Raw genomic sequence first — 16,874 nt, 5'->3', positions numbered from 1 at the left:
TTCATTGAACAAATACTTATGCGGCGACTAAAAATCTGTATTTCCAAAAAAGTTTTGTGACGTACTTTGGTGGGTATAAATATTCTGATTTAGCTAATACACAACAAAGATACATAAATTTGTATAGATAGATAAATTTTGATAAAAGGGTATAGGGTAGTATTGTCTCTCGTATATAGTACCCAATCGGAAACTTTCAAATGAAACCGTTAAAATTGGTCTGTGGTTAAATACTATGCCTCGATTTGTTTTATACAATGTAATTGCGAATAAAAATTCGATTTACAAAATATAATATGGCAGAATTTTCGAAATTGGCATTACTTACATAATTAGATGATCCTTTTTAAGTAAGGATGATAATTCCTCCTGCATTATAACAGTAATTTATAAATATCCTTATGGACAGCTTGTGCTAACAGACTTATTAAAATGAACCTGCATTTTTTTTTACGATCGGATATCACCCTAAGCATTGACAGTTGTTTGTTTACTTGTCTACATTTTTGATCTCGAATAGCACCGCTGAGTAGAATTGATTAGCTTTTTACATTAACATAATTATTATATTTTCTGTTTAAAATATAGTTTAAAAAAATCGTTGCAGCATTATCGATTTACTCAATTTGTATTTGTAAAGTGTTTTACGTGATATTTCACAAAAAACAAAATGTAGTTGTATTGATGTACCGCTATGACGACTACAGTTTGATCTTCGTCCGCCACGTCTTCTACAGATACATGATGGTTAACTTTTGATTGATGGGTTGAAATCCGTAACATCCCTGGTTATTTTGCTGTGAAATTCTTTTTAACTCGGCTTGTTTCGGAATGAATTTAATGTTTGAGTAAAATAATAAGGAATGATGTATATACTCATACTTTAAAATTGATTTTCTACTAATTTAAATTAAAGAGAAATAATTTTTTGATATAGTTTTTCGGCCCTGGTTTAAAGTCCTATTTTTCGAGATACGACAATATCGCTTTACGGCGTATATATACACAAACGCTATTTAATTTTTTTTTTAGTAATATTAATATATTTTTAATGGTATACAATTCACACATATCAGTCGGTATCTACGCCTGATTGAAGGCGGTATTATCAACAGCATTCAAGCTATAACTTTTGTTCGAATATCGCCTCAAGAGCAACGGAACAAGATCTGTCAAGTGCAGTTTTATATTCTGCCGTCTGTACATCACCTTAGCAACACAAAACATACCTTGATGATCATAGGATATAAACATAATCTATTCAGTGTATTATGAAAATAACCGTTTTTTTACAGTGGACATGATGAAAAATCAATACTAGGACACACATATCCGATGCGGTACAATCCTTCGATGACCTGTAGCGTCACCAATCCGTATTGGACCAGAAAGGCCATGGCCTAAACCCTCTACTTGAATAGCAGTGAGATCTATATATGTTGATACATCACACTATCATAGAAAATTAGTAGAAGCGGTAAATCCAGGACATAGACAGCAGTCTCTCTCACATCGTATATTATTGCCGCAGTGAAGGATAAGCGCCCGGTTTTTAACCCCGCGCTTTTGTACCGCCGGGTTTAAATTGGGTTAAATATTTGTAAATCGAGTTTTGTTCAAATGTAATGAATGATATTATTACAAAATGTTTATTGCTTGCTTAAATATTTTGCCTTTTTATTGAATGCATTCGCTTGAACATCGCATTGAAATTATCGATATAAAAATCGTTAGATCGTAAACTTACACTTGAATCGATTGTCATAAAAATCGAATCGAAATGTGGACCCATAGTAGAAAGTGAGAGTCAATAAAATTCCGAGGGTATTGAGCAGCTTAGGGCATCGGAGCTTATTCGTCTTTGCATGAAAAAGTTTTTACATGAAAATTTCTAATAAGTATGGAATATTAATTTGGAATTAATTATACCAAAGTCCGTAGTTTTGCGCGTATAATGATTTTCGCCCACGATTTTGGGCAGAAATAGGTTAAAACCCGGCTTTTGGGTAAGACCTTGGTTAAAACCGAGTCAGGTTGATTGGGTTTTAACCCAATGCCCATCTCTGATTGCAGCAGCTTTATTGCCAACGCGCTTGCCAAATGTAGCGATTATTCCAAATGGAGAGACCTTTGCCCGGAAGTGAACCGTTCTATATAAACTGATATAATCATGATGTGAAGTACGCTATGCGAATTTCTGAACAAAGGAACTGTTGAGGCGTTTCAATTACCGCGTGACAAAAATGATTAAAAGAATCTTTCGTCATGTGCGGACGAAATGGGTGCATACAGCATCATTCAATTCTAAACATCAGCGAATCGCGACTCAAGGCGCGTTTCGTTCAATGTCAAGACCAAAATGGCCTGCAAACAGATTTAGAACAGAGAATGTGGCGACGGACATACGACATACGAGCAAACAGCGCGTTAAAACCGCAGACATTCACTCAAGATTGCAAACTGCACTTAATTACGCCCGTACAGCGAGTACAGCAAGACCCCAGACGTAAATGACCATAAATAGGACTCACCAGGTGGGCGTCATAACCTACCGCTTAATTAGCATAGGCCTAACCCATCAAGGCCAAGACGCTTCAATATTTAAAAAAAATGCGGCCTGTTGAATATGCGACGCGGCGCACACGCAGAGGTCGAGAACCTCGTCAACAATAGCACCAGACTCTCCACCGATTTAATTGTGATTTACTCGCTTTGATAAGCCAAACAAATGAACTACATAACAACAGATTTCGCCTCCGTCCAGCTACCGTTGACAAACAGTAATAGAAATACGAACGCCCTTGAATTTGCAAAAACAAAACAAATACATAATTTTGTAGGCAATGACCTCGAAACACACGATAGACACGTTTTGCTCTATTCAAAGTAAGTCAGGTTAGATTAGGGCGAGTACGCGTTTTGTGAATACGGCATTATTTGCTAGAACTAGAATCACCGGCTAGTATAATTTGATAACGTGACGTCACTGCGTCTGGGCAGTGGGCCCCCAAATTTCGACGTCATCTAGTGCGGCGACCTACAAATCTACAGACACAATAAAAATTCGGCGACGCGCGTGGTGCAAACCGCCGCGGGTCAATGAACTGTTGACGTATTTAAAATACGTACAAAGTACCTTATCGTGAATGTAGTACGCGTTACGGAGAGCGGAGAGCATGTTATGTTATGTATGTTTGCAAAATGGTTATTTATAGACGTGTGTGTCCATGGCAAATGATTCCAGCTATTACCAAGTTGTGCCCGAGCTATGGTGAGTCGAAATTTCATTAGTAGTACAGTTAATAAAATTCGGCAAAGTGCTTTTCAGTTTTCTGGCTGAACGACGTCTATGCCTTACTATATACCTACAATACAATCATGATTAGCAAGAAAGATTATAGTAGGAGTAGAAATATGTATATACTCAATTGTATTGTCTAGAGTAAGTTTTATTTATTTTTCATACAGTTTTTTTTATAAATAAAGTTGTTTTTTATAAAATGATACCTACTTAAATAAAAAGAGTAGTGCCGTAGAAAATATCACTAAACTAGTGCAGTGTAACACGTAAGAACAAAAAGTTTGTAAATTGATTTTGAATTCCTTCACACCTCTTTAATTCTATTTATTTTTATCCCGTTTTATCTGAATTCTGGCCAGAAGATTGATGCCAAAAAATTTGAATAAATAATAATTGAAATGACATTCGGAAAGAACTGTCAAATTTTCAAATTAGTGATGTTTACTTCATGAGATAGATAATTGATTATCGGTTTTATTTACAATAATAAATTATTATAATCGAACAAAAGCGTCAAGGTTTCATGATTAAAAGGTCGATCGCTGTTGACTTTCTTTGAAATGAGTCTGAATAAAAACCAATCATGTGAAATAATCTTTCTCTAGACATTATCCAACGCCGGAAACTCTGTGAGAGTTCATTTTACTGGTGTTCTTTAACGCTATTGATATGAAGAAAATGTGAGAAAGGAAGTGTGTCTGTTGTGCCGTGCCGCTACAGAACACTTAGTACTAAAGTTCTTTGTGCAGGAAGAGTCCGTTTTGGATAGGTAAGCGATTTTCAACGCGACACCTGGTTTATTTAAGATTCATATTGGCGGTGAAAGGACTGCGTTGGAACCTTGTCCGTCCACACTACAAAACGAGGCACCCGCAGTAGCCGCCCTACCTACCTATCAACATAATACGGCGGATACAGATCCAAGTCTCTTTACGTACACATACAAACGAAGTACGAAGGCCATGAATATGTGTATGTGTCGCGAATACATACGGCTTCGATGATCAGCAGGTGTAAGCGAACTTAAAGCAAGGGGTTATTGCGATTAACTCTTTTATCCCTTCGTTTCCATATCAAAGAGTAATGAACCTTGTCCCAGTATTGGACGTTGTCGATTAGTGTAGTAACCGTGTGATCTTTTGTGGTGGACAGACATGTATTTTGAGAGTTTTAACAGAGTCAAACTTAAGTTATATTAAAGTAATTATTTTTGATGTTTGTCTTATATTTGCGAATATGAATTAGAAAAATCTCTCTATTGGTTTTTAAATCTCACTATAAAATTTAAAAGTGGTAATAGAATCCAACTTGATAACGCGTCAGTTATGTCTCTTATGTACTTAAATGTTGTGAGACTGGTTCTTACAGTTTATTGTTTTTATCGACATTACTGCTAATTTGTAATGTAGAGAAGAGTGTTAAGAAATTCCAAAGAAACTAATTGTAATAACAAAGGCAAACTCTGTCAGTAAATCGATTACGAGTAACGAAGGTCAGAGCGTTTGCCAGTGTGCGTGTATATGCAAGTATGCAGCGAGCTCGGTGCGGCGTCGCTGCTGCACGCCTGCACCGCCAGTTGCAACACCCTCCCCCCTTCACTCTCGGCTTCTCGCTCGTCGCCGTCTTGCCGCTAGCCTGTCTCACCTCGCGGCCGGCAGCCTTGCGCGACGCGCCGCGCTCTTTCACATTCAAAATTATTCGCAATCATTGCAAAAACTCTCTGTGCAATAAAAATATCTCATCTTTCGCTGCGGTCGCAATTGGTTTATAAACAGAGAGATTCTTAAAACTTAGTAATAAAATTAAGTGCCTTTTAAAACTTTGAATGCACTCCTCGTTGCATGTCCCGCGCGCGTCGTTATGAGAACCCCGTACTGGCGGTCACGTTGACGTCGCGCGGTGCCGCCATATCTGTCTCGGCCACCAACTAGCAAAATTAATAGGTAATTATTTTCGTGTACAGTGCTCCTCGTTAATTTTTTTCGTACAGTGATTGTGTCTTATAGTGTTATCTATCTTCTTTAATCCTCTGTGCTCATTCCAATTGGATTCTTTCTGGAAATTGAGGCGCGCGCCGGCCGGTTCTTATCGGGTGCAATGCAGTTGCAGTCTCAACTTATTGCAGTTTTGCATTCACCAAAGTTTTATGCGCGGAAAGTTTTTAGTGGTTACATTTCGATACAAAAGGACTGTAAATGTGTTTTAAAGTGAATAATCGGTAAAAGTGATATGTGAAACATTTTTAAAAGAGCTGCCACAGTTTACATTGCGGTGTTATTTCGGTCATTGACCGCCGGAATTCGCAACTCTTTTATTGTTAGATGTAGTTGTTCAATTTTTTGACATAATTACGATTTTTGGTTTTTAGGCTCAAAAAATAGTCACATCACTAGAAGAATGCAATGACCCGCGCATTCGCTTTTTGAAATTTCGCCTTCACCCGGATGGAATGAGGAGTGCACAATCCCATTGTTTCACATTTTCATATGTTTGAACATCATTTGTTTTTTTGTTTTTCGGACGATTAGAGTGTTATCATTTTCTTCCAAAATTACAAAAATTCAAAATAAGGTAAATATTATTCTATTTGCACAGTTTTATTTATTCTTATAATTTACAAAATTTGCAAAGCCTTTAAAAATATTAGTTGGCATCGGTCACACGCGTGGCTTTCTTGAAATTGTGATGATGACATCATCTGTAGGTGAGCCATGGACCAATTACAATTCTCAGTGCAGCAAAAGTTGTAATAAAAGTTTGTTTAGAAGTACCTAATGAACTGTGAGTCTAAGTTATATAAGTAAAGTGCAGTGCGTGTACATGTTCTGATGATTGTGCAGAATGGCGGAGGGCAATGGAGAAATATCCCTTGAAGAGGTACCTGGGAAGGACTCCGATGTTGGCCGAACACCAGATTACCACAAACTCATTGAATGTGGCTTGGATGCAAAGGTGAGTGCTATTCCGATCATAACCATGCTTAAAAAGTCTAAAATCTGATTCTGTACTTCACTTTATGCTCATGATTCAAATGACAAAAATTGAATTTGAATTATTTTCATTCCGGTTGACTTGACAAGTCGACTTTCCCTTATTCACATGTTTCTACAGTGCTGTCAAATGCATATGGTGGAATAAAAACTATTTACAGTATGTAGCATTAGTAGCCAAGCCTGTAATATCCAATTAGTTTTACACATCCCGAGCTGTCCGCTGACTGCTGCCAGCTCGGAGCTTAAGAACACGAATGGAGTAAAAAAACTGGTACAGCCTGAAAACAAAGGCACATTATGTATTGGGGCATAATAGGGGCCAATTGCTGTTAACCTCAGAATTATCAATGTGTCCTAAGTATCTCATTGGAATGAAAGTAAAACAGCAAAAATTATATTTTGTTCCAATAAGAATCTTATGTGAAGAAAAGTTGTATACATTATCCTACGTAACAATAATCCTACATAAAAGTTCAGACTATATAACACTTATATTAATGGTTATTAAATACATAATTTATGTATGTACTTAGTTGTAATTAATAATGTTTTCTTCAACAAGTTATTCCATTGCACTGTTAAACCTTATCCGCTGCCTGCTGTGTAAGAATTGTATAGGAAGTAAAAAATTAATATACATTTTTTATAATGAAATAACAGGGTATCTGAGAAGACAGTATTTATGGTAGAATGCATAGGTACTGTGCACCCAAGTCACCAGACACTCAAATGTGGGTAACATTTATAAAAATTTTATATTTTCTATCACCACAAATTAAATTACTAGAACTATAACAACTAAGTATAAAATACAACTTTGTTTGACTCACTTCAAAACTTAAGTGTCTTATAAACAAGAATATCAGTGTAATATAGATTTGATAAATTATCAAATTTGTGAGGGTTCCATAGGTGTAGTTGTGCCCATGGAATGTGCTGTCCACACCCTACAAGAAGTTAAATATATTTTGATGAGTTTAATCAAATTTGTCTGAAGAACTGTGGGTGCCATTTACATGAAGTTAAATATATTTTGATGAGTTTAATCAAATTTGTCTGAAGAACTATGGGTGCCATTTACATAAATACAAAAAATTTAGTCAAACTAGAAAGCTATAAGAGTTTGTGGCATCTTATAAGATGTTGTAATGTCTTATAAGATGTTATTGTTAAATTATTACATTTCTACACACCATTATTCAACTCTGCCAGTGATTTAAATATACTAGTATATAAGTTTGATTTGTCTGAATAACTTGGGTTACAAAGGGTCGTATTCTAGAACTCTAATCTCGAGCTCAAGTCAGGATTTGAGTATGATTCAAAGCAATAGAAATCAAAAGGCCCTGCCATTAGGATCGTATTTCCAGTGCTTGTGTTTCCAGTGCAATCCTGACTTGAGTATTGAGTAGAGTTCTAGAATACGACCCTTAGATGTGTATTCTTATAGCCTCCTAAATAGGTTGAAAAAGTTAAAACAAACTAGACACTTATAAGAGTTTGTAATATCTTATAAGATGTTGTAACCTCTTATAAGGTGTTACAACATTACATTTCTGTACACCATTGTTCTTTTGTTGTTATGTCTAGTGTCTAGACTATACATCTGTTGTAAACAATAATTGTAGACATTTGGTGTTTTAAACTGTCAAAGTAGTCGTTCATAATACAAATTAATTCGCAAAATGACTACGCGAAGTTAATTTAAAAAGTTTAATTTGTATAATATTAATACAACTTAAAACATTTATACAACTTAATTAAGGTACCTGGAAATAAACAGAATAAGGTTGACTATAAATTTGATTAGTAGTTACTATAATCGATGTTCAATACTAAAATTAATATGTTGGAAAGAATTTATTAACGCAGGCAAGTAAAACGTCGTACTCGAATTTTATAAGGGACCCGATTTTATTACTCATTGTAACTATGAGACATAGCATGTCTATACTTTGGAATCAAGTCTTATTTTCGACTTTATTGGGGTTTAGTGCTGATAGCACTGTTTTTAAAGTAGCTTGTTTTGCTTCGATATTGACGTTTTGCGACCTCCAACTCTTTATCTGCACCTGCAAAGAATAAAGGTGATTCTTTGTTTATATAGGCAGGCTAGTTGCTATGTAAACAACCATATCTATAAATGGTGTCACTTGAATCTATATAAACAACCTTACTCTTTTGGAGGAGACATCAACGTAATTATTTACACCACACGACATCTATTCATAGCAGTAATCCCAATTTCGACGTGGTTCCTTCACGAGGAACTAGATGGCAGGCGCGTTGGCAATCAAATCGACTTTCTAAGTCACAGGGAGACACCGCCCCGGCGGCACGGTACTGAATTTCACCGACATGCACAAGATAGTGTAACAGGGGAACCACATGGCGGACAATTCGAACTTTGGACGTCTAGGTGTGGCCCATTGGAAGAATATTTTCTTATTAGAATGATTCACTAGTTCAATAAGACTGGGTCGGTCTATTAGTCATCTTTACGTTGATAATTTCACCGACATCCACAAGCCAAACTACTTTAATATATTAATTTTTTACGAGTCTTTTTTTCAGACAAGGTAAAAAATCAATATACTTAGATTAGTTTAAATTAACATTGAAGGAACATTCTTTACTAAGTTACCACATAGCTAAAATTTAATACGTGTTCGTCATTATCAGCGTAACAATATTTACTGCAGAATATTATCTATTAAAAAGTTTACCGCCTATTTTGCACCTTACTGAACGGTTCTTGAAACAGTTCTTTATCGTTCTAAGTCTCCAGGTCTTTTTTTACAAGATTATCAAGGTGACGAATCGGCAATTCCAGTGTCTTTTTCTTTTTCGGCGTTTTGTTATGACTTGTTCGTATGTCTATCTAGGACTAATACCGCGCCGGGTGATTTAGTCGTATGATTCGCCATACGCCATTTGTAAATAGAAGATTATCTTTAATTGCCACATTTTGTAGTCGACTTAATAATATTTTAAAGCTGCGAAATATTGAGCTCATTATCGAACAAAGCAAAAATAAAAGAGAGTTAAGTTAAAAAACATCAGACAGTCCTACAGAGTGTTTATTATATCTAAGTCCTGTTTTTTGGGGCAATAAAGCCGTGTGCTGTATGCCAATAGAACTGCCACCTAGGCGGCTATGTAGTTTTAATGCTGCAGAAGGCCGAATACACGAAGAAGCTCTTCAGCCCTTCATTTGAATTTATACCCAAGTTCATAGCTTATTTTAAAAATCCTATCGTAACCAGCAACTCCATGTGAAACTGGGTGTTGTAGTAAATTTTTGTCCCTCACGACAAAGCTACAGCGTGCGAAAAGCCATACTGCCAATCTTTGATTTAAATCTTTCTTCAATCAAAACTCATATTGTACTTATTAATTGGTATTATACTTAAACTAAAAATTAATTCGCTACTGCACCCCGACCGTGTTTTTAATATATGGTTTTCTTTCCGAATTGCAGGTAGCCGCGAAGTTGGACGACATTTATAAGACTGGAAAGCTAGCGCACGCTGAGTTGGACGAACGCGCGCTAGATGCCTTAAAAGAATTTCCATCCGACGGTGCTTTAAGTGTTCTTGGACAATTTTTAGATTCAAATCTCGAGCATGTATCTAATAAAAGTGCTTATTTATGTGGAGTCATGAAGACCTATAGGTAAGTTTGCTATACTCCATTACTTTGCAGTTTTTAACAGAGCCCCCGAGTCTGCTAATGTTAAATCATCTTAGTTGTGTGTCGATACTGATTTGAATGGCAGGACTTTGTACGTTTGCTATTCAGCTAAAGTTGTGTCAGTGGCAGCCATCGAGCTACCATTCAACTGCAATTGCAAGTTTTTGGTATTCTGTGTGTCAACGGCAAGTAGAACGTCGATAACGTAGCTAGTAATTGACGTTTTTTTGGAGGTTTTTACTTATTTGTTTATTTGACTGCGTATATCAGTTATTTTAAAAACACATTCAATTTAAAGACTAAATTGCTAATATGACAGATATGCATAGTAATTTATTTACATGGTAGTTTTAGTAAGGCAACATCGAGAGACAAGATTTTTTGTGATTGATTGAATGAATGCCATTTTACTGACACACTTCTTCTTCAGCCTTTTAGTCACCCACTGTTGAGTGTAGGCCTTCTCATTTACACGCCATTCTCTTCGGTCTCGGGCCATTTGCATCCAGGTCTTTTTGATTACCTTGACTATATCGTTCGTCCATCTAGCCTTCTGGCGGTCGACGCTTATGGTACCGGTTCTCGGTCTCCACTCCAGCACTCTTCTGGTCCATCGGTCATCGGTTTGGCTTATGTGACCCGTCTAACGCCACTTTCTTTGCGCAATGATACGTCACACGTCAGATAGCTTAGTGCGACTCCGGTTTGTTACTGTATTGAGACTCAACTGCTTTTGCAACGAGATTATAGCAGAACAACAAATACATTATCATAATTGCAATATACTCGATGAATTACAATGATCAATGGTTTCACTATAATCTCAGTACAGAGTACTAAAAAAACCGACCTCAAAAGTACGTGGTATTAAATCTATTTTTGCCAAGTCTTACTGCAATATCCCCTAGTTCGCCACTTAGGGGTCACCACTACACGGTTCGCCACTATACAGGACTTGACACAGGAGACAATAATATAAATCGGTTCTCACTACTCAAACTACATTGAGAGAGAAAAACACCTTGAATTGGAGAATAGCAAAACCATCAATTAAAATAATTGCTCCTTAAGTAAAATTTTGGCGCTATTTATAAAAATGAATGTTCATGCGTGCTCAGCCACCCTTAGAGGTGGATGATTTCCTTCAAAATGAAATGGGATCACTATGGAAGTACCCTCTTTCCAACAAAAAAAGAATCATGAAAATCGGTTCACAAATACCGGAGTTATCGCGTAATATACGTACAAAAAAAACACAGTCGAAACTCCTCCTTTTTTGAAGTCGGTTAAAAATTAGCAGAATTGGGATTTAGGTGCCGTAAAAATCATCGAAGGTTTAAGTTGGTCGTTGTATAATTGTAAACTTGCATAGTGCCTTTTCAGTAAAATAACGCTAGTCTGAACCATCTCCGGAATTTTAGGTTGAACCCTATTGTTAAGCCACTGTAATATAATTCAGAATACTTGCTCTAGAATCCCTAAAAAATTACTAAGGGAGTCTTAGGGCGCGTTTATACGACACGAATTTCCTCGCGCTCACCCCGCGCGGTCAAAGAGCGGAGGCTGCGGCGGCCGCCGCCCAGCGACTGCGTGCACGTGTTCAGAGACCGAACTGTCATGGCAAAATACGCTCTATTTATTTACCTTTTATCTGGAAGGCACTAGCTTGTCTTTTGTCTACGCGGTCGTCGAGCGGAGTCCGCTCTTCGACCGCGCGACCGCCGCCGCGGACTCCGCTCTTCGACCGCGTGGCGGTCGCGCGAAAACTTTCTTCTCGTGTGTCTGGGCGCTTAGGATTCCTACTCGTCTTTTATTCCTTAAAAGACTTGCATTGGTTACAATAAAGGAATTGTTTGTAATGTGTAAGTTATGTCTATCACACATAAAGGCCTAGTCGGTTGCACTTACGTTTCCACTTGGCAACCTGAAGATAATATTGGATGATTGCCAAACGGGCGGTATCTGGGTCATTATAATCTCGTAAAATTGATTTGACACGTTATCGCAGCGTTGCCACCAGCGAATTAGATAGTCAGATTGATACACCGTCCTCCTTTTTGCCAAAATGTCCACTAAACTACAACGATTCAAGTAACTTGCTGAAGGATCACGATAATTGCATATAAGTGAACACTATGAAACTGGTGACAATGACTCATTCTCTTTGTTCGAAATATCTTACATACCTCGTGTGACGGATGCCAATAATATCACGTCCAAAAATACACAAATGCAGAAACTGCAAAGTGCTTTAAACAACGTGCTTTTAATTTACTGTCTGCTCTTGGAGACGGGTGTTCGGCTTAAGTTTCTCCAAACCAGTTTGACCTTGTTGTTAAGTTGAAATAACCGACAGCAAACAGCCGCAATGTGAATACTTACATCGAAGAGCAAATCAATAATACCCGATCAGTTCTAAGCTTCCACGTTTTCGCGTGCGGTTGTCATTTACTTACGCCCTATGTTTGCGCCGAGATTAGATTACGCGTGGTCATTACCCCGCCGCGACAAAAACCTGTTTGCACGATGCAAATGCAAAATTGCGCATAGCCTTCGACGGCATGGGAATACGTTAGATGTCGTGGCGTGCAGTTTTAAAATGACGGAATACTTTGAATCTTTTGCTTCAAATCTGATAGTACCGCACTGTGGAACATCTTCATTTGGAACATTACCATATTACTTTTTTGTTCGTTTTGCTCAAAGTCCAAAGTCCTCTCGTGATGGAATAACGACGCTCATTCATTGCGACTATTGATATGAATCTCATTACCATCTCTCTTTAAATGGCTTCTTCGTTTTGTTAGCGTTGATAATGCCACTTTTTTCTTACAAATTTCATGGTAAATAATTTAAAGTTTACAATATTGTAATAAATAAAATAACAAAAAATAAAATGTTTTCGGCACTTGGATCTTATTTGTACATTTCCATCGGCACTCAAATATGATTTCTGTTGGTTTCCAGACAGAAAAGCAGAGCGGGCGTTCAGGGCGCGCCCGCTCTGTCCTCCGCTGTCCAGGTCAAGGGCCCCGACGAGGAGAAGATCAAACAGATCCTGGCCAGGACCGGCTACACGTTAGACGTCACCACAGGTTAGTGACCCTGCTCAACGTTACATGAACATCGCGAATCAGATCCTTAATAAATTGGACTCAAGTCATCACCCAACTGTCGACGAGAACCCCGGAATAATATGTTTAAAATACTTTTTTATATTTTATTGCATTATTGCACATTGTGACCTTTCATGTACAATTGTTATCGCACATTACTATTATTACGGCTGTGGTCTCTGTTTACTCCTACGGGAAAAGGACGTGAAATAGATATGTTATATACACAATTATGGGTAAAACTGGATATGATGGCTTTTATTTGTATATACATGTATGCAAGACAATTACACATGTCTTATTTCGCTTAGACTTTCACAATACTCAAGTAGTATATTTATTGCATTCATTACGGTGATTAATTTATTGTTAGCTAAGTACAGATTTTAATACTGATTTTGGCTGCCTCGCTACCTGTATGAAATTTTGGAGGGTAATAACTTGTTAACCAGGTTTACAGGATCGTAAAACGTAACGTTTACGGCGGGTATAAAATGTATGCGCAAGAGTTTACCAGCCATTTATTTAACTTCTTGTAAGGAGGATAATAAAAAGTCCAACATGAGAATTGTTTCGTGTGTAAACTGCGCCTTTCAAAGAATCTCTTATCAGTGATTGCGCTTATAGGTTTTCAATTCATTCGCGTATTGGCAGCTACCTATATATGTACCTATTTACTTAGCTAGGCTAGTACAATGTTATACGGTATCTGGTACTTTATGGACGCGAAGGCAGATACGGACGCTGATAAAAGCGACCAATCACAGCCTTTGGCTGTGTCTAAAGTAGGTAGACCTTCGAAAAAAACGCCTTGCTAATGGGGACTTCTAGGGACCTCGGTATCATGATCATCATCGAACTTAAGAGCTATACATATAAGCTATACTTTTGTTGTAGGTTCTTTGTATCTGGTTTTTAATGACTTTTTAGAGACAGCGCCATCTATGAGAAATCTATGAAGGTATTTCGTCGCCCAGTTAGGCACCTTTATAGCGGCACGCCCTGGCTAGAGATGTCGCTATTCACTGTAATTAAGTGTTTTGTTGAATGTCATGATGTTTCTCCATCATGACATTTAATTATTTTTTGTGTAATTACTCCACTAGCTATAATTATTAATAAAAAGATCGAAGAAAAAATTCCTTCGATCCGGCCGGATTCGAACCGACGTCTTCTAGCAAACCGTACCAGACGCTATGCCGACTAAGCATACTCTTAGAGTTACACTCATGTCGGTGGAGCGTCTTCCAATTATCTCTTATATAAGCCAGCTCCTTGACCTCCTTATATGACACCGGCCCTTTCTTTATTTGGTCTATCTAGCTGCGCCTAGGTCTTCCCCTCTACCCTTCGATTTTTCCCTCTAAAATGGTCTTTAAGAAGTTGTCCTGTTGCATCGAGCATATAACCAGAAATAGAGACGAAATAAGGGCCATCTCACAGGTAAATGGGCCTTATATCACTTTTAAATGCCAACTCTCACTGAAATCACAAATTGGAAAATTGAAATAGTTACAGCGCCAACAACTGACCTGTTTGTATGTCTCCGTATATTCCAAAAATATTCTGTATTTATTGTAATAAAGGTAACCTCTAACAATGAGGGCTGTTCCATTCGGTGGTGTGGGAAAAACAGTAAAACATCTAGGTAATTACAAAACAAACGGAATCACATTTCATCGGTAATTAAATATGTAATTTTTCAATTTTCGTCCATTATAGCAAGGTCTAAGTTAAACTGGTCGTATTGAAGTGAAGACGACACCCGTCAATAGTTGCGAATTCGGGCTGGCCAATCGGAGTGCAGTCGTCACAGTAATGATTTGGCAGAATAGTTTCCAAATAAATTAAATGACATTTCGTCTCTATTTCTAGTTATGTACTCGATGTCGTGTCGTATCAAATGGATTGTGTTGGATCATGGAGAAATTTGTATATATGTATATAGAAAAAAATCAGAAAAAAGGATCCGCAAATTCTTATGAAAAAATCCGTTTTTTCAACAATTACGCAACATTACTTAATCGTGGAAGCAGTCTTTGTGATTAGTGTGTTTTGTTCCTCAATTACAGGCCAACGTAAGTACGGTGGGCCGCCTCCAGGGTGGGAGGGCGGTACACCGGGCGCCGGCTGCGAGGTGTTCTGCGGCAAGATTCCCAAGGACATGTACGAGGACGAGCTAATTCCTCTGTTCGAGAAGTGCGGGTCCATCTGGGACCTTCGCCTCATGATGGACCCGATGACCGGCACCAACCGCGGCTACGCCTTCGTGACCTTCACCTCTCGTGAGGCGACGCAACGTGCCGTACAGGAGGTCAGTAGTAACGCCGCCTCAATGTTCATTCGTATAAGTTGCCTAATGCGATACCTTCACTGCGCTCCGTTGATTCTTCAATATTTTATTTTTCCCTTTGTGGGTAGGTTGTTTCGGACTATAGATAATTTTGAGTGGTTGCCTATCAGAAGTCCGAAATGACATTTTCCAGAAGTAACGTTTGCTTGAATTTTCATAACCTCGAAAGTAATTTTGAGAGCAAAATGTTTCTTATTTTAAATGTAACTTAACCTAACCTAACCGCAAATAATCGTGTCTTTGCGATAAACATCCAACACATCCTGAAAGAACAACGAAAACCGAATTATAATGGTTTCGTTATAATTCGGTTTTCGGGGTAATAAAAGTTCGAACAAACGTTATTTCGGAAAAATAAATTCGAGTTTGTGGTAGATAACCTTTTGAGTTAACGTAGCGCAGTCCTTTCATGTAATGAATGTCGTTCAATGGAAGCGTGAATGGGTGTCATTAGTGCAAGAGAGTGGTGAGTTTCGGCAAAACTATGTTCCCCATTAAAATGTTTCTTAATTGAATATTGGTTCCACAGTGAAGACATTTGCCGCTCTATTGCAAATACCACGAACATTGGCGTCATACTTGTTTCTAAATTTAAAAAAAGATGTGTTTTTCTTTCGATAATATGTCCACCTAAAGGATACTTCAAAGATGTCAATGTTCGTCAATTAGGTAAATGGATGTGAGCACATCTGTCGATAGAATTATCCAGCACTGAGTGTTATCGTAAAAAATTAGTCCGTTACCGACTGTCTATTTAATTGGTCACACCAAATTGTGTCAAAAATCTCCTTATCTTTAATTTGACTTGTATGATTGGTGCGATATGAATTTGATACAAAATTCTAATTTGAAATCTAATTTCAGGTGTCTCGTCGATGTTTTTAAGTATATTCCCTTAAAAGATATCACAGCACTTAGTTGCCGCACGTTTACTGGCTTCATGTTTGTGTAGAATTTCCTTTGGTTTTCCACATAAAACTATACACAACTTAGCATACCTTGTTATTTACTTCGAAAACGTATAAAAGATTCTTTCTTTAGTATTTTGTATGCTTTGTATGGAAAGCCCCCTGAACAACACGTTCGTAATTTGCTAATTACTGTTAATTTATAATCACAAAGTTATGAACTTCGTAATAAAAAACTTTATCTCTCCATGCTGACTTTTCGTTAAAACTTTCTTTCGAAAGTGTTGTTCTGCTGTGAAGTCGGTAAACTTAGGCGCCACTTGCAAGATTACTAGTTCCATCAGCCAGTATTTTTGCAAGTCTAATCATTTGCCTGTCGATATATCACAGTCACACTTGGGAGACTTAGATTTAAGCTTTTTATATCATTTACAAAAGCATGATATTAATATCCCCCACTAAAAGCGGTCACTTGCATTCTTGTTGGAACACCTGTCGTCGACCCGGCCT

General features: G+C 37.5%; 1 protein-coding gene across 10 annotated transcripts in view; it reads left to right on the top strand.

Moving 5' to 3' along the window:
• Window positions 1-4,904: 4,904 nt before the first annotated feature.
• Window positions 4,905-16,874, top strand: part of LOC113240440 (heterogeneous nuclear ribonucleoprotein R) — a 33,692-nt gene continuing 21,722 nt past the window's right edge. For 4 of the 10 annotated variants that reach the window (XM_026477750.1, XM_026477747.1, XM_026477746.1 and 1 more), the window contains exons 1-6: window positions 4,916-5,244; window positions 5,670-5,872; window positions 6,142-6,253; window positions 9,776-9,969; window positions 12,955-13,082; window positions 15,176-15,417. In XM_026477750.1, the coding sequence (XP_026333535.1) occupies window positions 6,143-6,253; window positions 9,776-9,969; window positions 12,955-13,082; window positions 15,176-15,417 (675 nt within the window). In that variant the 5' untranslated portion in view covers window positions 4,916-5,244; window positions 5,670-5,872; window position 6,142. Of the gene's footprint in view, window positions 5,245-5,266; window positions 5,520-5,669; window positions 5,873-6,141; window positions 6,254-9,775; window positions 9,970-12,954; window positions 13,083-15,175; window positions 15,418-16,874 lie in introns of those variants that run through there. The other 6 variants (XM_026477742.1, XM_026477749.1, XM_026477743.1 and 3 more) reach the window with 5 other exon arrangements.

This window comes from Hyposmocoma kahamanoa, unplaced genomic scaffold, assembly GCF_003589595.1.
Source record: "Hyposmocoma kahamanoa isolate Upper Pololo Valley unplaced genomic scaffold, ASM358959v1 138, whole genome shotgun sequence".
Classification (NCBI taxonomy): domain Eukaryota; kingdom Metazoa; phylum Arthropoda; class Insecta; order Lepidoptera; family Cosmopterigidae; genus Hyposmocoma; species Hyposmocoma kahamanoa.
Note: the sequence above shows the minus strand (reverse complement) of the source record. Positions and strands in the feature narration are given on the sequence as shown.